Below are 22015 nucleotides of genomic sequence, written 5' to 3' on the forward strand. Positions count from 1 at the left end.
CACTCACACTCTCACTCACACTCACACTCACTCTCACTCCCACTCTCACTCTCACTCTCACTCTCACTCCCACTCTCACTCTCACTCACTCACACTCACACTCACTCTCACTCTCACTCTCACTCACTCTCACTCACACTCACACTCTCACTCTCACTCTCACACTCTCAATCTCACACTCTCAAACTCTCACTCTCACTCTCTGACTGTCTCAATCTCTGTGAGGCCATGTGAGTTCTGAATTCATTTTGAGTTCTCAGCCCATTTTGAGTTCTGAGTTTATATTGAGTTTTGAGTACATTTTGAGTTTTGAGTCCATTTTGAGTTTGAGTACATTTTGAGTTTTGAGTACATTTTGAGTTTGAGTACATTTTGAGGTTTGAGTACATTTTGAGTATTGAGTTCACTTTGAGTTTGAGTACATTTTGAGTTTTGAGTCCATTTTGAGTTTTGAGTTCATTTTGAGTTTGAGTACATTTTGAGTTTTGAGTCCATTTTGAGTTTGAGTACACTTTGAGTTTGAGTACATTTTGAGTTTTGAGTACATTTTGAGTTTTGAGTCCAAATTGAGTTTGAGTACATTTTGAGTTTTGAGTCCATTTTGAGTTTGAGTACACTTTGAGTTTGAGTACATTTTGAGTTTTGAGTCCAAATTGAGTTTGAGTACATTTTGAGTTTGAGTACATTTTGAGTTTTGATTACATTTTGAGTTTGAGTACATTTTGAGTTCTGAGTACATTTTGAGTTTTGAGTCCGAGTGAGTTCTGAGTTTTGAGCTCAATGTGAGTTTGAGTTTGAGTGAGCGCAGATGTGCTGCTCAACATTGAGTCTGAGTTTGAGTGAGTGGTGATTCGAAAAAAAATTGTGAGTGAGTTTGAGTGAGCCGCGCCAACTTTGCCGAGGTATGGTGTACTCACTCCCTTCGATACCTGCACCCTGCTGACCCACGCTCTACGAGCTGCCCATGGGCCGTCCTTGTGATCTGTTGACGTTTCGTGTAACAAACGGCTATGCAATTCATAAATCTTGAGCCTGTTTAATTGGCAGTCACCGGGAGTAAAAGGCGTTTCATTTTTACATGCGACGCAAATTTTGGCGAACCACAGCGAATTTTTACCGTCGATATTTTGGCGCCGTTTTTTGATGCCCTTTTGATCTCTCTGGGACTGTATAAAATTGCAAAAAAAGAATTTCTGCAAGACCTCTCTAAACTGCTAGCCACGGGTCACGGCTTCCCCCAGTGCTAGTAGTTGGAATGTGCATATTAGTAATTAAAGCCAAAATTCTGCCATATTGCTGCTGAGCTCCATTCCGTGCTGAGCTTCCAGGATGTTGGTGCCCGTATTCCCAATATCAGTGCACTTGTCGTAGATTAAGTCCGCAATCGCATGTTTCCCACATCTGGTCCCAAGACCGGATTCACACTTGCTAGAAAGTTTTCGCAGCGTACGGTGAACATGCACATGCAGGTAGGTGTGAAGCTCTTCTGTGCTCAGATGAGTTGGCGTATCCATGATAAAGATATTTTGCGCTTAGCTTGAGACAGGCGCCCCAGCTAGAGCTCTCGCCTTACACTCCTTCATCGCAGCTCCCATTTAATGGCACGACCCCGACAGTACCAAGCGCTGTAAAGGGATACCAGCACGTGATGGCGAATTGAAATGTTACTGGCGACGACAACGCGCATTGAACGCTCGCAGTTTTGACAGACTAAAATACAATAACAATGAACTTCCTTTTTTTTTTACATTGACTTACATCTTTTGTATGCCGCTGACGTAGCTTTTCGTGCGCAGCACTTTGGCGCCCGCTACTGTGGTTTGGTGCCCTCGTCCGCCTCGTAACTGAGCGAACGATGGGAAGACCAAAGACTGAAAGAAAACACAGGATTAGAGTGTGTCGAAGTTGTGAGGGGGAGGGAAGTTTGCCCAGGCGGCACGAGACGCTCCTCCCAAAGTGTGAGGGGGAGGGCAGTAGGCCGAGCTTGCGCGAGAAACGTGTGTGAAAACCGCCCTCGGCGTCTAGTCATGCCCGAGAAAGGAAACGAAAAACCAGGCATCCATGAAAGCAAGCGTCTTGTTCTTTCAAGTTTACAAAAAGCGCAGAGCCCAACACGCCCTGCGTGCTGCACGTTCATCGGTCCTTCGGGTCCGACGTTGTCGTCCTCGTTGCGTGGCTCATCCGATCCACGAGACACTTGCACGGGAGGTTCAAACACGATTTAGAACACGCTCGGTGGGGCGGACGCGTTGCGAGATAGCGGTAGAGCAGCGCGTGCCGCCGTGCGTTCGCTGATCACGCGATCAGTTCCTGAGACACAGCAGCTATACGCCTTGACCGAGATGACTGCAGTTCGCCTTGCGCACAAATTTCCCATTGGGGAGTATTGTAATCTTCAGCCATTTTTTGTCCGGTTTACCAACGCTCATCCGGTAGAAGGCGGCTTCCAAAACATTACTTGGGAGCAGGAGTTTCGGCAGTAGTGATGGAGTCACTTGCCTGTCACCACTTGTCTCTGGGTTCAGGTCCCATCCCTGCCACGGTTTCTAGTGAGACTAATTTGTGTCCGGCGATTGTCGGTGCTGGAGAGTTGGGAGCTCATGTGCGTTTCGGACACAATTTCGTGGACGCCTTTTGCGGACGCCAACTGGGTGGGCGCTTTCCACAACCTGGCCAAATAACGCTTTCGCATCAAATCTTTTCTTATTGGCTTCATCACAGCGCAGCTTAATGACACATCATTAAAAGGCAAATTGGGCCAGTGACCGAGCGCAGAGACAATTATGACCGGAAAAATGTGGCCTCAGGAGCAAAATGAAAGATTAACCTGTCGAACTGGAATCTACGACACCGCAGTTAAAATTATTTATGTGGCCTTGTTATTCATAGTATTTGCCCTATTGGATGCAACGACAGATTATTTAGGAGAAATACAGAATTAAACCGAATAAACCTATTTAAGTGTTTCATACCAGGCGATCCCGATAATGGTATCTGTAGTAAGTGTAATTTCCTTGCTGCCTGCTAAAGCATTACAGCTACTGTATTTGCAAACTTATTTTCCACCACTTGAAATCGGCGCTGATAGCCTCACCTTCCCTGTTTTATTCGAAGCCCCTCACATTTCTGAATTCGTGCGCGTTGTTTTGGTGACGACAGTCCTGAAATGGCATCAGCGGGCGCGTGAGGCTTATTCGACCGAATCGCTGAAAGGAACAGCGACTTCAGTGGCTTCTGGTTCGGCTCCATACGTCCCGAAAAACCCAATAAATCGATGTAACGGAATAAATTTTCTATTGCTAAGCAATGAAGACACCTTGCGTCACCAAATACATGCTGCGATTTCCATTGTCGGGAGAAGAAAACATTGAGGCCATTTTTATTATTCATTTATACGCGCTATCGTTGGCACGTCCACCCTATCTCACTGATGGAGGGCCCGAGGACTTGAATATTTTTTGTCAAGTTTCTTCAGCGTTGTTCGCCAGAAAAGCTATCGCTTTTACAATGGATATCACGGTTGTGAACGCACCGACGGTGAATGTCTAGCACGAGTACCGCCAAACATTGTGTGGGTCTGCATTGTGGCATTACACTTGAACCAACAGCCTGATTCGAAAATTCTGAGGAATAACAGGGCTCGAAAGACGATGGGACTCAAAAAACGTGGCCTCGCCGTCGGCTTACTTTGCCTCTACGGTTGCTGTGACAAGCGTTTTGGTGAAGCACGTCAACGGTAAACAAGTTCTTTAAGAAGTAAAACATGTTGAGGAGTGACGAGGGCTGCTGTATGATTTTAGGAAAGAATGTGGCTTTCATAAGACGCCCCCCCCCCCTACAAAAAAAGAAAAGAAAAGAAAGCTCGGTAAGTTTGGCACTTCTAAACTTAGTTATCACTTGCGAAATCAAAGACTCTGCGCACAGTGTTTCCGAGAGTTTGCCTTTGGTTGAGATTTCGCAGCCTGCCGTCTATATCTACTGGATGATTAGATTCATTCTTTTGCCTGTGCTGATGGGGACGCACAGATAACCTAGCAGGCGCACCATCGATCCCTATACTGAGAGACGAAGCTCCGGAGAAGCAAGCGTTAAACCCTCGCCTGGTCACGTGGTTTGCTTGCGCTGAAGCCCATGCACAAACGGCCGAGCAAGGGCTGAGCGATAAAGCGCATGCGTAGCAGCTGCTCCACCCTCGTCTAGTCACATGATACCGCAGTGGCGATGCTCCGGGCGAATGAAGTGATAATAGTCGCAGCTGGTGAGGGCGGCTTAAGGTTACTTGCAACGTGATGAATGACCTTGAAATATGTGGCGTAGTAAAGCTTTCGCTCTAAAAGCTCATGCGTTGCGTGATGTAGCATTGTAGAGCAGAGTCCTTGGTCGAAATCATTTGCTGACATTTACCATTGGCACATTTTGCTCCTTTGATTGTACCTATTGGCTCTTCAGGTTGTTCGCGCCCAAGCGAAGCACACCAACTCGTATTTTTAGACTATGCACTAGTGCCCAACTAAGAAACCGAGAAAATACGTGTGAAGCCCGCAAGCAATGCTTTTTTTCGAAACATCACTGCTGCTTGCCATTCACCATTCCGTTGCAAACTGCTTTTGACTAGGACCACTTCCATTCAGGTAATAATGCGTTGGGTAATCTTCGCAGGTTATGTCGCAGGTGTAGTGTCTCTGGCGGCCGCAGTAGCAAGGGTAGTTCGTTGCCCACATCAAGACCTTCTACCTTCGCCCCCGCAATAAAATGGCTGCACCAGGAAGGCTGCTCCCAAAAGGGCATTATGTTTGTTTATACTGCATGCGTCGGTGCATCCTGTCTCTAATCGTCGAGCTTAGCATGCTAATGTGGAAACCTTAACTCCTGCCTAATGCATACGCTGTACATGATGTCGGAATGCAGCGATTTTACAATCAATGCCGTGGCCGTTGCTTGAGTAGTCCAATTAGTGTGCAGAAAGCTTCGTTTTCCATACGTTGTTGCGTTCGCTCGTTACATACAGGAAAACCCCAAACTTTAGATTGCTGAAATGTTCCGGTGCACCTCCGCAAATATCGCGACATTCTCATCGTGGGTAGGCAATCAGTATCTGTTTTTTCTCCCTAAACGAGCTATATCCGCTTCAAATATAGTGGAACTTTTTATAGCAGCAAGAACGGCTGTGTAAACAGTAGCAGTTCCGAACGAACACATTAACAAATACGCACCGCATACTGAACGGCCGCCCGCCAACGCTCCGAAACACCGCCGGCGTGCAGATAATTTCCAGACAAAACACCGGCTTACTGGCATAAGCGACAATGCCACCTTCGCTACCTTGTTTGAACAGTCATGCCCAATCTTTTACTAACGATTACTATTAACCGCAGCATACTTCTAATTTTTCGAGAAATCACTTGAACAATGCTTAATACCCGAGGACTGGAAATTAGCATCTGTGGTACCAATTCACAAATCAGGGCCCCGAAGCGTCGTCTCAAATTACCGGTCAGTTTCATTGACACAGAACATAATTAAACATATCAATGACCATTCCCAGTTGAACCCGTACCAACATGGATTCCGCACAGGCTAATCAACCGTTACGCAGTCAACAGAGTTTTCTCATTCTCGAAGGCATTAGATAATCGAACGGGTGTTGACTGCATTTTTGTTGAATTTTAAAAAAGCCTTCGATTTGGTCCCTCACGATTTGCTGGTGCAAAAACTGTCTCATTATAATATCAATGTTGAAATCATCAACTGGGTTTCCGAGTACCTAAGGTCAATACGAGAGTACGTTCATGTGAACGGTAAAGAGTCTGGTTTTGTTGAGGTGAGATCAGGGGTTCCTCAAGGGTCAGTGTTGGGGCCTTTACTTTTTTTGCTTTATATAAACGACATCAATGAGGGTGTTAGTTCGTGTATGAAAATGTTTGCAGACGATTGTATAATTTATAGAGAAATAACCGATGAAAATGATGTCCTTTTACAGAGCGATTTAGACAAAATTCAAGCATGGTGCGAAAAGTGGGAAATGAAGCTGAACCTGGACAAAATTGTGTGTATGAAGTTTACTAGAAAAAAAATAACGAGACGTCTCTCTTATACTATCAATAATACTACCCTTTCACCTGATACAGAGCACAAGTACTTAGAAGTGTACTTCACACCGTCTTTGTGTTGGCATCGGCAGGTAGACTACCCTGTAGCTAAACCAAGCCGAGCTGTAGGATTCATGCGTCGAAATACCCGTGATTTTCCGCAGGCTGTAAAAGCACTGTTGTATAAATCACATGTGCGCTCTGTGTTGGAATATGCATGTACAGTGTGGGACCCCTCGACTGTGACTGACAAACAAAAACTAGAAAGGGTTCAGAACCTCGCAGTGCGATGTGTATGAGGCAAACATGCGAGAAATAAAGAATACAGTGCAACATTTTCAAAACAAACATTACAACGGGTAATATTAGAACACCGCCGAAACAAGCTCTGTCTTAAATTATTCCATGAAATATATTTTTCTAAAACGGGTGTTCCGCGAGAAGAGTATACATTGCATCACCGCATTACACACCAGCCCAGGTGGGTCATGCCTACAAAGTGCGAGAGTACAAATGCAACACTGCGTTCTTTGCAAGTTCTTTTTTCCCAAAACCATCAGGCAGTGGATCGGTTATCGTCAGCAGTGGTGTCGCGCATTAGGAGCAACTCTTTTTACGATGCTTCGTCCGAAACTGTGCTATCAACCAAAAATAACTGTTGAGTGTGACAGGGTTTTTGTGCGTGCGTGCGTGCGTGCGTGCGTGCGTGCGTGTGCGCGTGCACGTGCGGCGGAAGTATCTTTTTTTCAATGTGCAATGTACATTTTTTTGTTCACTGTTGACCTTAGTAAGCGAAAATGGGTTTTCGTGCTGTTTTGTGCTACAAAACTGCGCAGGGAAATGCGCAATTTGTTCCGTTTTTAACGTGTGTAGTACTGAATTATATGTACCTATATTCTTTCCAATTTTCACAGTGCCATATTTTCTCGCTCCCAGATGAGTGATTTCCTTCTTTTGTTGCGATATCTGCTGTATTTTTCATTCTTTGTTTTTTAATTTGTAACCCCCTCGCCCCTCCCCCCCCCCCCTCCCCGCTGTAATGCCTTCGCGGCGCTGTGGGTAATAAATAAATAAATAAATAAATATTACTACACGTACAGGTGCAATCGTAAGTAAATGGAGCAGTAGCTTCCGCCGAGCGGCAACGCTGCGTCATCTACGAAGGGTGACGGCAATCAAGAGCGTTTAGGAATGGCCTTCCTTCATGTTGGATGCAGAATTTGTATGCTAAGATGGGAACTCTCCATTGTAGGTTCCTGCCTCTAATAGAGCAAAGCAGACGTGACAAAACATGCGATGCAGCGTGAAACTTCAAATGATTTACTTTTAATTGTTAAATTGCTATGTGTATACATCTCTGTGGCCGGACTAGCTCTAAGACTGATGTAAAACACTAAATCTGTTCTATTAAACAAAGTTATGTTGTCTTGTGGCCCCTGTAGGGCTGTCGGTAGTATTTTGGCCCCTACAGGCAAATGCTAGCTATCATCCAAAAAACAGCAGGTAGAGTATCAAATATACGCCAATGATCCTAGCCTTTATGTCGCAGTAAACTTCGAATAAAATTCTACCTCTATAATCTATAAAGGCCCATTCGGCAAGGAAAAGTTAATGAAGATTGCAGGGTTTAGTTTTTGCTACCGAGCGGGGGTAAAGAAATGGCGAAAGTTTTCGCGGATGAGCTACTCTCATACGCATCCCTGGAATGGCGGTTATTTGGCGTTTAAGATTAACTATTTTATTATTGCCTTTAGAATGTCGCGCAAGAACACTGCGATTTTGATCGTGTCTTCTCAGGTCAACTGGCCGTGCCGTCACCGCTGAAGAGCAACTAACGGTTTCTTCCGTGGTAGCTCCTACCCGTATCAGTAGCTTGTGTAATGGGGTCGGTGGGTTTGTGAGAAGTGTTGCAACGTACTCGTAAAGTTTTCGCCCGCAGTTGGGAAGGCGAGCCTTCGTAGGGAGGCTTGAAGTATGTCACCTTGAAATCAAGCGTAAGAATGGAATAGTTGTGTTCGTTATACAGCATCGTGAGTATGCTTGCTTTAATACTTTAAATTGCAGCAGGTCTCGAGTAAAGATGGGACGACATCCGTACTTGGTGGTGGCAACGTAGTTGTTTTTTACGTAATGTTCGATCGGATTATGTGCCTTGTGTTCGAAAAGTGTGCCCATCACGACGTGAGGTGAGAGAGACCGGGTGTAGATACTTGAGTGCAGGGGTTTTCTGTGCTTGGGGTGGCTCTGGTGTGTATGCAATGGTGTATACATTGCTTATAAGTTGGTAAGAAATCTTGTCCTTCCGTGGAGTGGTATTGCTTGTTAGACTGTGTATTGTTATTTCGATATCCTGTATGTGGAAGGGTGCTCCGAATTCTGGGTTGCGTTGACCGGTATTCTGTGCTTGGTACTGTCGTTGTGTTGTGGCCCGAGAGTCGAATGATTTCTGGACTTGTTGCAATAGGTCTTTGTCACTTATGGGATGGTCATAACTTATTCATTGAGCTGGTGTGTGGTTGCTGCTCTTGAATATTTGCACTCTATAAGCTGTGAGATTTGGAGTTTATAGAGATTCGGAGCTTGTTGTGAGAGCTTCGGAGTTCAATAATGTGGGGGTCACCGCCTTCTGTTTCTTCTAGGTAGGTCCTTTCGTAATTCTTGATACTATATGTGTTATATCTTAGGGTTTGGCCGGGTGAATATCACGGGAGAATGTTTTTGCCAATAAGCGTTGGTTTGTCTAGGGTGTTACACAAAGGGAGATGATGCTGCTAAAGTGCCTCGCGACGCTGGATACCTTTCTGATTCCTGCAGTTGCAGCCCAACATAAAATGGTGGGCATTCAAGTTGCCTAGAAATATTAATTTATGGCCTTACGGGTGTTGTTTTACTTCTCTGAAAATAGGCAAATGGTGGGCTTTAGATACCTACGACGTAGAGGCTGGGTTGCGTCTTGGGGGATCAACTCAGCGAAGGTGCAGTCGACGCTGTTGGGGAAGGTGTGTGGTTGTGTGGTTTGGCCGGTATGGGCACGGATGGCCGTGCGAATGAGTGGTCTGTGGTGCGCGTTATATAATCTCTGAGTGGTTACGTCAACGGTATGGATCCTGTAGAGTGCCGACTGATGCTCTTAGGTAGGATGAAGGAGGGATAAATTCTTGCTACAATATGAGCGGCAGTTCCATTGCCATATGAGCGTGGTGGGGTGAGGGCTTTACGGGGAGAACTAGCAGGAGGAGTCAAAGTTTTGGGTTGATCTTCCTTCCCCGCTGCGATTTTACAAGCGAGAGTAGTTCTTATGTTTCTTTACTTTTTTCTTTGTGTCGTTTCTCTTGCAGCGACGAGTTTGCCCAGACCTTGAATTTGAGCGTAATGTTGTGAAACGAGTTGATGTATGTATTTTTTGAAATACTTGGTTAGGGGCACAAAACGGTAGTAGGGGGGGGGGGGGTCTTTCATGTGTGGGAGGCGCTAGTGTGCTTTTTAGATGCGAAGCATCTCATGCTCGGGGCTGTGTCCCTCCGTCCCTCGTTGTCGTTGTCCGAACTCAACTTCGTATGCGCGTCTCTTCAGCCCCGTCAGCGTTTGGCCTGACGTCAGCGCAATCCACTATAAAAAGAAATAGGCGGCGCCCGGTTTCGATCCCACGACTCTCTGGCCGCAACGGGAGGTACGTGGCGCTCTTCCCACTGCGCTACAATACGAGACAGGAACATGCCCCACGAACGCGCCTGATGTCCTTCACTCATTCAAACTACGTCAAGAAGCTACTGATACAACGAAGGCACGCGAAGCTGAACGTCAACGGAAACGACGAACTGAAAGCTAATGGGAACTTCAATCGACCCCATGGCTGCTTCGCATACTACTCAGGGTTCCCCTACAGGAAGATGGTGTAATTTGTTTTTTTTTGGGGGGGGGGGGGGGAGCGGGAGGAGGGGGCGTGGCGGTTGAGTTTGTATATGGAGCTGGAATATTAGATAATCAAGATGTTTTTACTATTTTCTAAGATTTGCTCGCACATTTGCTCGTTTTATTGCCTGTTTATTTTATTGTGAGTGGGTAGGAAGCGACGGTGAGGACTCGACACGTAAATTGGGAGGGGGGGGGGGGTGGTGTTGAAATTGCTCTGTAGCAGTGGGTGAGATAGTGGCGTCTGCCGTCTAGCTCACCTGGGAAGCGCTCTTCTGAGGTGTTATAGTTATAAAAACCACATAAGAGCGCTGGTTATAAACCAACCGCTCCTGTAATAGAAAAACATGCATGAGAGCTAAGAACGCTCAGGATTACAAAAGCTAATTTTAACCAAGTTTTATTGGCAGCGGGAAAACTATACAACGAGAACATTTCGCCACTAAGTACGGTGCAGTTCTTATTCGTTAGGGGAAACGACAATTTCTTGCGCTTGTGTTTAATCGCCGATTGGCCTGGCGGGCCAGCTTTCCGTCGAGAGTTACTAGTATTACGTTTCTGCGCTAGTCTTCACACATTCTTTGCACACTTCAGGGCATGGGCAAACTGGCAACATGGCGCCACGTTCCTTCGGTTGCACACACGCAGCGCTGAGAAACGTCTTGTATGTAAAAGCCGGTCATTTTGGTTGAGCGATTGCAACAAACCAAGCAGTCATCGCTTGCTGCTCTGACGGATCATCCCCATTTACCCTGCGTATGATTCCTATTTTGGGTGCATTATTCATGACTTCTCTTGCATGGTCTCCAAAAGTTATCTTCTCTGTTGTTTACGCTCCTTTTCTGTTCCAGCATTGGTTGACTCTCAGAGTTCGTTATCGTATCGCTCATCAGAGGTTCGTCCGCCGTTTGCTGCGCGCCAACACCTACGTTAGGTGTGGAAATAAGAAACGCGATACGGTTAGTTCGTCGTTGTGGCGGCGTTTTGTAACGGAGCTGCTGCATTTACCATCTATGCTATCCGCGAACTCTACAGATGCGGATGAACCCACACTACTTTTCTCATTGCATAGTGACTCATTCTGGTTGGTAAAGAGTAAGTTCATTCTAATGGAGTGGGAATAAGTATTAATTTGAAGCGACCTGAAAGGCGTTTGCTGCGTTTTCTTCACCAGTTAGTGTAGTCCCGGCAGAATCTTCCTGCTTAGTATGTAGTGTTGCGTGATTTCTGAAGCCAGAACAACGTTGTAAAGCCAGAGCCGGAAGTCCGGAATCCAAGATAATCATACTTAGCTAACAAGTAAAAAAATTGTCCTTTTCAATCATATGACCAGCTATAAGAAGTCACCAGAACTCGTGCAGGGTTTACCGTGAAGTCAGAGAATTTTTCATAGTGTAGCGTTGTCGTCACCGCGAGAAAAATGGACACTAGGGAAGATATATTGAACTCTACGTCCCCCTTTCTACGTTTCATCCAACAATTTATGGATATAAAATAGTGAAATAAAACCTGATACCATTGCTGAAATCGATCTGCTCGCACTGCTATTCTCAGCAACTCAATTTTTGCTTCCAAAGCTAAAGTATATCTTGCCGACTGTGGCTTCAACATCTTGTGGCGGAGAAGAAAGAAAGAAATGGAAAAAATAATCGAAAGAAATGGAAAAAATAATCGAAAAAGCCGCAGACATGGGCATGGTGACAAACGCCTATCCTGGTTCCCTATGGAAGACGAATGTAGCGTTGTTCTCAACGAGGGGAAATAGAATTGTCTGAAAAGATGTCAAGAAAGGGTAGGCATTTTATATCAACGCGTGCTTCGGAGTGGCTGGCATTACGTTTTGCTTTCCTTGTTCTTTAGCTGCTTGTATAGCTTCATGTACCAGGGACTACTTTTACAGATTTTTTTATTGGCTCTTTTATTTTCTGAAACTTTATGTTGTTTTGGAGAAGTCACAGCTGTGTATGAAAATCCCGCTTCAAAACAACTATTACTGCATCTCCATAGGCGTAGAACACCCGTGGCGAGAACAGTAGGAGATTAGGCACATTTGCTCCGAATTGTTCATCTCGCGCAGTTTCCACTTTTTTCTCGTGTCGTGACGATGAATTCGTCTCAGCCCTGTGTACAATTTGAGCCTATTAGAAAAATGTTAAGAAGAAGTGTTTTTATTAAGGTAAGTGCTGTCTATTATGCAGCGTGGTGTATATCGGAACGAACTGGGCTAACTTAGAACGGGACTGACGAAATAAATAGGAGCACGACAAGGAATAAACTTTGTTGAGCAAAACGATGGGGTGGTTGAAGCCGTTTCTCCTATGGGGGAAGTGCCTAAGTCCGCATACTGCTGTTAGCTGTGCGCTGCCCAGGCTCGAGAGACCAGAGTCTTCTAGACTTCCATCCGGGAGCTGGTCTATGTGTCGTCCCACTGCTTAATGGAGGGGGAATGGTTGGGGAGCAAAATTGGTGTTTGTTCTGTCCCATGTTACGTGGTAAAGTGTGGCTGGTGTGGCGCAGGAAGTGCTGTGAATCTCTGAGAGCGAATCAGTGGTCTTGAGGATGCTAAGTGCGGCTTAGGATATGTGACCTTGGAGATGACGCAGGGGTTTTGGTATTCGCTGATAACTGGGAGGATGTATTCCATGCCTGTGCTTCTGCTGTAACTATGGCTGTCTCTTCGGCTGTTGTGACAACCAGGGTGTGTACATTGAGGATGGTGAGGGTGTCGTCACGTAAGTGAACGGTAGCGAGGGCGTCAGATTTGGAGTAAGGACAGCACCTGGTCTGTCCACTCTTATATGGAATTGGAAAGAAGAAAACTAGTTGAAAGGAGGCCAATGTAGCCAACACGCCAACCGACGCTCTCATCTCTTCAATGGGCATAGCCAAATACCGCATCGTGTAAAATACATACGTGCTACGTTCTGCGTCTGCTGCTTGCAACAATATTTTCGCGTTATTCTTGCACACTAAGGTGGGTACCTCACTTAAGAGTTCATGTACTTTCTTGCTAGACATATAAAAAAACGGGCGACAATGGGTAGGCCATAAGTGTCGATGCCAATAGTACGGCGAGCTCGTATAAGTAACATATTGTGGGTTCTAACCTACAACCATAAATGCAAAGGCCTCCTTGAACAAGTATTGAAAATTATTAGTTTTTGGGAATACTGGCTTCATGCTGTGTTTGCTTATTTCATGTCAGGCATCGTTTATTAACAGTACTGTGCCATAAAGTACAAAAAAAAAAACGAAGCAAAAGGGGCCCGTTGCAAAGACTAAAATTTTCCATAATTTTCTCCATTTAGAAGGGAGGAGGTGGTGCTACGAACATTCGGAAAAAGGTGGTGAAGCTGTATACTGTTTTTTTAGGGCGGCGAAAAATTGTTGTAATGATATGTATTAAATATATACTGAGGTGTCTGATCAAGAAAGCTTGATTATATGTATGCCTGAAAAATAGCTCTATGTACACATGTAGCCTCTTTTCAATGTAAATTCACGGTTGGTTTTCTTGAAATACTTCCTTCTTTTTAATGTAAATTCATGGTTGATTTTCTTAGAATACATCCTTGTGGAGTCGCTACCTTTGCGATGATTTCGCATTCTTTTTTTTTTTATTCGACCGAATGTTGCCCACCGTTCGGTTTGAATGCGGGTGAGCTTTTAGATTTCCTGGTTCAAGGGCCCAATAGCTGTTATTTTGTTTCCGGTGCCCCCAGTAATAACACGTTTCCAGCTTCCAAGCTACCCTTTGGCAACAAAGCTTGTCGCTCTCCTAGTTAGTCACACTCAGCTGCGTGTTCTGCCTCGTTAATTTTGAAGCCCAAACTAAAAGAACTAAAGCATCGAGCTTAAAGGGACCCTGCAACACTTTCTTCAACTTTGTTCGAAATCTTAAATGCTTGCAGGACGTAGTTAACCAACACATCCAGTACTTAGATTAGGCGGTCGCAAAGTACCTCAGTCAGAAATGACTGATCTTTGCCGATCAGAGAACTGAAAAACTTGCTCAAAATATTTTTCTCTTTCTCGGTCTTGACGTTCTTCGAGCGCTGGAATTACGTCATTACAGCGATTTAGCGGCTACTAGCCGGCTTTCCTTCATTTGCAGCAATGGACGCATTCGATAGCCACTTTAAAAGGAAAGTCACAAAGCAAACCAGAAACGGAAGGCCCATTTGCTGCGACGAGCAGATCACGCAGTGCCGCTCCGATCTGGCGACAACTATAACTTTCGCAGTGCTTCAAGACGCGAAGGAGAGTGAAAGCATTTACTTAAAGCGTTGTAGAGTCCCTTTAAACATCCTACAATAATGAAAGTAAACATTAGTGACGGCTGGTGCCCGTATTTGTCACTAAGGGAAACGAATTCTTCTAGGCGATGGATAAATGATGTGATTAGTGATTCGTGTCCAGCTAAACTCACGGGCCATTATAAAGCTATATTCTCCCTCTGCCATTCTAAGCTTTAACGTTATGCCGAACAGCTCTGTAGCTTTTACACGTAAAGTTTACAGGAACAGCTACTCGGCTTCACAAATGCTGGAAATCACTCAAACATTTCATCTGTCGGCTGGGAGTCTTATTTTCGTCACACGAGCGAGAAATTGAACGCAACAACTATATAAAGCTGGCAAGGCTCGGACACGCAATCTATCTCTGCTTGAAGTCAAAACACGCTGCACCGACTAAAAGTGATTTTTGTTCCAAGTCAGGGAAAATAAAAATGAATCAGTCGTACACTATTACTTCAGAATTTTAATTTTCATTGTGCCGCAACGTCAATAGGAAAGGGAGTGTAGAGTGCCAGGCTTTTTCTTGGGGTGCGCGGTTGCTTCGTTTGTCCGAAATTGCCTTCGAAAGCAAGCAGTTTATGCTATTTTAATAAACAGTTTAGTATGCTTTGTAACAGGCGCCTAGGCATTCTTACAATTTCGCCGTACCCTTAAGTAAACTAACGTAAGCCTAAGCCATAGAACTAGTAATCGCAAGTTGTTTGAAAGAGAATTGCAACCTCATTTCTGGGCAGATTCTGGACAGATTCTGGACAGATTTTGGGCAGATTCTGGACAGATAACGCGGCACTGAATGCAAGCACGTAGGGAGAAGTAGCACCAGATATCGAAGGCAGGAACGAGACACAGCAAAACGGGATTGGTTACTCTTATAAACTGAGCCTCGTATTTTCTACCTTTATGAATTTTAATTAGAGTTACTTTTTTCCCTACGAATTGTAGTGAATTCGGGCGGGTTTTATGCTTTTAAAATACCCAGGAATGCGAGTGCATTTTGGGGCCAACTTACCCATCTGTTCACTCGTAAGATATGTTGGTGATTGGTTATACCCTCGTCTGATGCTAAGCACGCTACTGGCGCTACAAAAACGTGACGCTTGAAAAAGCACTGCACAATTACCATTCGTTCTTCGGAAGGACCGGCTTTGTGACTGCGGTAATTGTTTTTGTGAGTGTTTGAATGTGTTTGGATGTGTTCTATTTGGAATGCACTTTATTTTGAGAGCAGGCACCTCCTGACGTACATGATTGCTTTTTTTTTCTCTTTCAGTGCTGCTGCAAACAATGTGCGGGTTAGCCCAAATACACGACAAAGACAGAATCTTCAGGTTCTGGCTGGGCTTCAGGCCTGTGGTGTCTTTCTTCAAGGCAGAAACAGTAGAGGTGAGAGGGTTTCAGCCGACATTTTGTTTTCGTCCTGCCGCTTGTTAAGTGCACTCTGAACTAATGCACCCTTTTGCTTTTTTTTTCTCTCTCCGTGGTTTCAGGTCATATTAAGTAGTAATACAGTTTTAGATAAATCTTTTGACTACACATTATTACACCCCTGGTTGGGCACCGGTTTATTAACAAGGTGAGATATATTCAGTTTCTTGATGTTTTCAACTTAAAGTCCATTCTGTGGGTGAGTGAGTGAGTGAGTGAGGGAGCGAGTGACAGAGTGAGTGGAGTTTTTCTCCATCTCCGGATGTATATCACAGACAATACCGAACCATTATCAATAGAAGCCTCTGAAATTTAGGCGGAAGCATCTCGTGTTTTTTGCGTAGCAAATCAGACTGGTGCGAAAAAGTTACCGGCAATATTTTGCAAAAACTATGCTGCAAATTACATATCCATTGCACGTGTTTTTTTATAGTGTGCAATCCACGGATTCCACAATTATATATATATATATATATATATATATATATATATATATATATATATATATATGCATAAGTTACTGCATATAGTAATTATTAAAATATCTTAATAGTACTAATAACAATACGAACGTTTCAGTATATATCAACGCACGAACGAGTACCTATACCGGAGATGAACTATGGGACATAAATGTGGGGGGCGTACTAATCGATGGAAGGGATGAAATCCATGGAAAGAGGAACCACAGCAGCAACCTTTAAAGACAGTAAGCGATCAAGCGTCTTAGTAAACTTGGGCGTAAGGTAGATGATGAGGCTGAGCGTACACTACATGGAAATACAGTCACCTGACGTAAAACGGAAGTCCTTCATGTGCAAATTGGCATGATGGTTGTTTTGGGTTTTAAACTAATCCCGAAACCAATCATTAATTTACTGAGTAATTTCCTCCGTAGGCACACAAAATATCAGTATTTTCATTGTTGCAAAATAAACCGGTAAGTAGCACACACTGTGATGCCCGATGTGTATCAGCAAAATCAGGTTCACGCAAACGCGTAATTCTGTTGAGGTCGTAACAGCGGCAATGTTCAAAATTAACAGGGGTGCTATTTCTTCAAAAGACTTAAAACCTAGAATGTCAACGTATACACGGTGCTAATGTGCCCAACCGGCTTCGCAGTTCAGGCAACAAATGGCGACGGAGAAGAAAGATGCTGACTCCGGCCTTCCACTTTCGGATACTGGAAGACTTCATTCCGGTGTTCAACGAGCAGGCCGTTATATTTGTCAAAAACCTCAAGGAGCAGCAGAACAAAAAGTACATCGACATTGTTCCTCTGGTCACACTCTGCACGCTGGACATCATCTGCGGTGAGTTCTCGTTGTTTCACGCGAACCCCTTGCTCTTCGCTATAAGAGTTCGAAGTGGGCTTGTGCACGCAAACAAAAAAAAACATTCATTAATCGCTAGAATAAAAGGGCCACGGGCAACATTCTGATAGGAACGCAACAAGAGAATAAGGCGGGTCCAGCGCAAATCTGTCTTCTATGGAGCTTCTCTATATCCTGTCTTCTATGGATTCTTTATATATATAATATATAGGAGTAAACGTCTCCGACAAACTACTAAAAACTTCTCCGTGCATCTGTTCACTTCGTTGCAAGTGTAGTGGAAACACGATAACCGCCTGCTGCCCCTGCCACGTCAATGCCTCTCTTTTATTCCCCACCCAACTTTCAAGCTATTTCCTTCCCGTCTCGCACCTCCCACCATAAACACGGTGTAGGTTTGCTCAAGTGAATTCAGTTAACAGCTGCGCTGTTTAGGGGCTCGCAATGTCCGGCGATAATGCCCGTCACGAAGGCGAAGGTGATGCCCTTCCCGCCAGGCGAAGGTACCTCACTGGGCCGGCAAATAACGCCACCGCCTCAACGGCCGTCCAGGCGAAGGTACCCCGCTGAGCAGACAGATGGCGCCACCACCTCGACGGCGGTCCAGTGCGAGATTTCGGCACGTGGCGCACGTCCACCTCCAGCCATGTTATATGCACCGATGAACTACCAGACCTCCGTGGGTCAGCGTCGAGTACGTGCATACAGCGGCGAGTGGCGTTGTGGGCGACCCCCGCCTGTGCGTGAGGGGGCCGCCAGCATGCCAACGTCAGCTCCGTTGTTTCGGCAGATTTCACTGGCATAGAACTGGCTTTAATTTTTTCTCTATTCCACTTCTCGCGCGCCATCTATTAGAAGCATTCCTTACTCTTCTACTTCGAATGTCGTCACGAGGTCTAGGCTCGGGCGTGGGCTCTTTTTGTATTTTGGATCGAAATGTTTTCAACGCGTATTTTTTATTTGCTCTCGCAAATATCGAGCCTCCATCTATTTTCAGTTACAAGAACACTGACTAGCACCAGTTACGTATTGATTTTTCGCGTCAAATATGCCGATTGTTTTTCTTTTGCTGAAAAATGTTGATAAGGATGAAGTATGGTATCAGATTTACTGGTTCGGAAATTTTTTGCCCATATAACCTTCTCGTTACATGAATCGAAAGACAGACAGACAGACAGACAGACAAACAGACAGACAGACAGAACAAAATTTTCGGGTTTAAGTAGCCCGGGAACGACTATTGTGTTCATATAACAGCCAGACACACCTCCGGCATATATGTGCTTGGTGCAGGGACTCCAGAAAGTCCTTGGGGGGAAGTCCAGCAACGGGGTATTTTTTGGCTGAAAATCTCCTTTGCAAATATTTTTGTGTGTATCAGCAAGCAATGAAGGTATGAAATTACGGTTTCGTAGTCTCTGTTGTAGTTTTTTCCGGAGCGTTAATACGTTACGTTTGTATCACATTATCTATTTGGGTAATGCTACAAGCATAAATACACGACAAAAGCTAAGTGTGTGGGTAGGATGGGTCGAGTTGTTTGATTAATTCAGGAGAAAAGGTACCCTGGTGACATTTGTAGTAGGCGACCGCTTACATATATTGATAATTAACCACGTCATTACATGTGTCTGGCTTTTTTTTTCCTTTTCAGAAACAGCAATGGGGGTGAAAGTTGATGCTCAATTAAACAGCAATTCTCACTACGTTCGCTCCCTGTATGAGTAAGTATTTTAATATCAGCACAGTTTACCCACAGTTGCATTCTTTCGGCGTAATAAATAAATAGTGATTAGCATAAAACGTAAAAGGCTCAACCAGAAAAAGGGATATTTATAAGTTTATAAAAGCACTGAATTTTTTCGTAACAAGCAAATCTACCAGCGGCTACATCGTAAGTCGTACTTTGTAACTATGAAGTAATGCATGTTCTCAGCTCAATCCAGTATCGCTATGCAGTGCGCATAAGTCAGTAAAAAAACAACAGATTTCGAAAGGCAGCCCACAACTTTGGCAGTATTGCGTTAGGGAGTTTTGAAGGAGGCTTGAATTTTAGTGTTATTAGCATACCAGAGATTTGTATTATTTTCGACTCGTATTGTAGTGTTCCGACTTTTGATGAAAAATCAGCAGCGGAGTCATGGTATTTAGAGAGCTATCGGAATAGTTTATCTCGTTAAGTGCCTGTTTTGCATTGAGGCGGTCATTTCACGGACTGTGCCTACTTCCAATACTGCTTCACCTATGTCGCTGTGTCACTTGGTATTTTTGTATTCTGAGTACTCAAAAAGTTTCTGCTAGAAATCAACAGAACTCCGCTGACAGTAGAGAAAACGTTATTCTAATTTTTGTATCGCTGCCGGCGTATAAGCTGGAGAAATCGACCTCATTTCTTCTCTTATACGCTGTTATTTTAAGCAGCTTGCAAAACGTAACAATTGCTCGGATTAGGTTTCGTCATGACGGCTCTTAAAAATTTCAACAGAACAGAAAACCTATTATTCATAGCGGCCACGCACATTTTAGATTAAAAACACATTGGTATTTATCAAAGCCTCTAGAAAACTAACAATCCAAATTTTCAATTGAACTTCTCCGAAATCCAGTTTTGTTGCAATACTCATATCAGATTAGATTACCGATTAGTCCTTTCTAGAGTACCAGTGGCCGAAAGAAAATGAATGCTAATGGGTCACTCTGCATTTTCATTGTATCTGTTCTGCCAACTGAATTACACAAATCTCGAGATTAAAGTGGCAAGGGCGACAATGCTATCATACGTCTGTACTTTCAGAATTCCCCTTTAACCTCCCATTGGCATGCGCAGCTCATGTTTCGATCGCGTATACCACATAAAAAAATCGAGTTTGTAGTGCAGTTTTTAAGCCCGCTGGTAAAGCGTTTTTTTATCACATACAATAAAAAAGTGAAGAAAAAGCGTAGACACGAGACGGGACAGGAAAGATGCTTGCCCTGCCACGCGTGTGTCTTGTCAATTCCCAGGACCACATCTTTTCTTGGCTAGTTTATTAAGTATTGCGAAAAAATTGGGACAAAGCGCATGAGGGTAGTCGTCTGGCAGAATTAGCTTCATTAATCGCGTCGATTGTCATTCCAGAGACAAGTAAAGGAGTGGAACAGCAGAAGTACTTAGGAGTATTTCTGATTTAATTGAAGGGTGTTTTAGCCATCGTTATCCCATGGGCGCGTTAATGGTTGCGTCAATACTACGGACGGTGCCTTTAGGGTGCAGTGAGAGCGAGTATGGAAAACTCACATTTTACCTCCACTGCCTCGGTTCTGTTAAATCTTGATTTATTCAGTTTTCAGGTTCGACGTTTGTTCCTTCATTCCGAGAAATTGCTGCACTCAATGGCTGGTCACTGTTCGGAGGTGGGGTACACAAATACGGTGGGCGACCTATAACCTTAAACACAGCAGCCGTCACACGACAGAGTGGCTAGGCTGCAACTTGGCTTTTGCAATAGAAAGCCAGCGATTCTCAACGGAGGACGTCGGAGCGACCGGAAAGATAATATCCTTGAAACCTTTGCAATAGTTCCTTTTTTTCCTCTTGTATTGTTTTATTTACTGACTTTACATGTTATGGACTATAAATGCGTTTTAGCACAGGCCTAATTACATTATTGCACCCAGTGGAGCTACTTCACTACTGTGCCGTTACCTTTCGAAATTTCCATGTACGGGCTAAGGCCACTTTCTTCGGTGTGCTTCGCCACGCGCACCTCAGTTACCTGTCTCAGAAGCGAACGTATAGAATTCGGCTGAGTACGAAATTCAGAATACCATTTTTTTGCGCTTGCATACTCCACAACACAAAACGTCATGCCTAGCTAGCGTAATTCTTCAAGCGCAGGCCACATTTTGCTCAATTGTCGAATTAGGTAGCACTAATAGTCCAACCTAGAGCAACTAGTTCATCCTATAGGCGACTTGGAAACGCTGCTAAGAAGCCGCAGCTCAGGAGTGCCTCAGGGGCTAAACGGTCAACCCATCTCGCTTTGCGCTACAAGGCGATGCGTCATTAGATTTCATCGAGGCTAGCTGTGCTTCTACAAAATTTGCGTTGAAATCAAGAATTTTGTAAGCAGAGAATATTGCTGTAACCTAACAAAAACTTCCTGATAATTAAGTTATGGACACATGTTCATTTTTATTTTCAAACTGACAACGGCTGAGAAGATGCTACGAGAAGTGTGTTACAGAAACTCTTCCATGTTTGAGTTGTGACCACAGATTTCTCTTTTTTCCACCATGCTTCTTTTTTCTTAAGAGTGGGCGAGACCTTTATGGCGAGAGTGATGCGGCCATGGCTGTGGCCGAACTACGTCTTCTACATGTCCTCGTTTGGGAGAAAGTTCAAAGACAACCTAGCACAGCTGCACAACTTTACCAGAAAGGTGAGCAGCGTACGGAAGAAAGCTGTAGTTGCATGTTAACCTCCCCTGTTACCTCAGTGTCTTCCGCCCGAAGTTACTTCACAGCGAGCATCTCTTGTTTATCGGTGCATTGACGCCCTAGCAGTGAAAAGTATGCGTAGGAACTACGCTAAATTTTTCCAGGCGATAAGCCATGAAGGCATGCAGGTTTTATGCTGAGTTTCTCCTGTGATGCTCACCAGGAAAAGCTTGTCATCGAACGGCGTGCCATGAAAAAAATACATAAAACGTCGCCAAACCTGCACCTGTGTTTGACCCCCGAAGCAGTCACGACGGTAACTTTGCTTGAGAACTTTGTAAAATCGAAAAGTTCCCTGACACCAGAAATGCGCAGGTCTTTTGTACAGGTAGGAGTTTGAGCTGCACCCATTTAAACTTTCACAGCAGAAAGGACAGAGCAGTAGCGCTTCCGAGTAGCATGAAGATAGACAGCAAGTGAAAAAATGGCACATTGAGGAACATAAATGCTCCATACCGGGTGATTAGTACAAGAG

At 44.4% G+C, this 22015-nt stretch overlaps 1 protein-coding gene across 1 annotated transcript in view; it reads left to right on the forward strand.

Moving 5' to 3' along the window:
* The window catches only part of LOC144159591 (uncharacterized), a 146615-nt gene that overhangs the window by 59573 nt on the left and 65027 nt on the right, over positions 1–22015 (forward strand). The window contains exons 2-6 of the mRNA XM_077691178.1: positions 15570–15682; positions 15787–15872; positions 16850–17040; positions 18716–18785; positions 21356–21482. Coding sequence (XP_077547304.1) covers positions 15570–15682; positions 15787–15872; positions 16850–17040; positions 18716–18785; positions 21356–21482 — 587 coding nt within the window. The remainder of the gene's footprint in view (positions 1–15569; positions 15683–15786; positions 15873–16849; positions 17041–18715; positions 18786–21355; positions 21483–22015) is intronic.

Source organism: Haemaphysalis longicornis, unplaced genomic scaffold, assembly GCF_048455015.1.
Source record: "Haemaphysalis longicornis isolate Haplotype H1 unplaced genomic scaffold, Haemaphysalis longicornis Haplotype H1 scaffold_1, whole genome shotgun sequence".
In the NCBI taxonomy this organism is placed as follows: Eukaryota; Metazoa; Arthropoda; class Arachnida; order Ixodida; family Ixodidae; genus Haemaphysalis; species Haemaphysalis longicornis.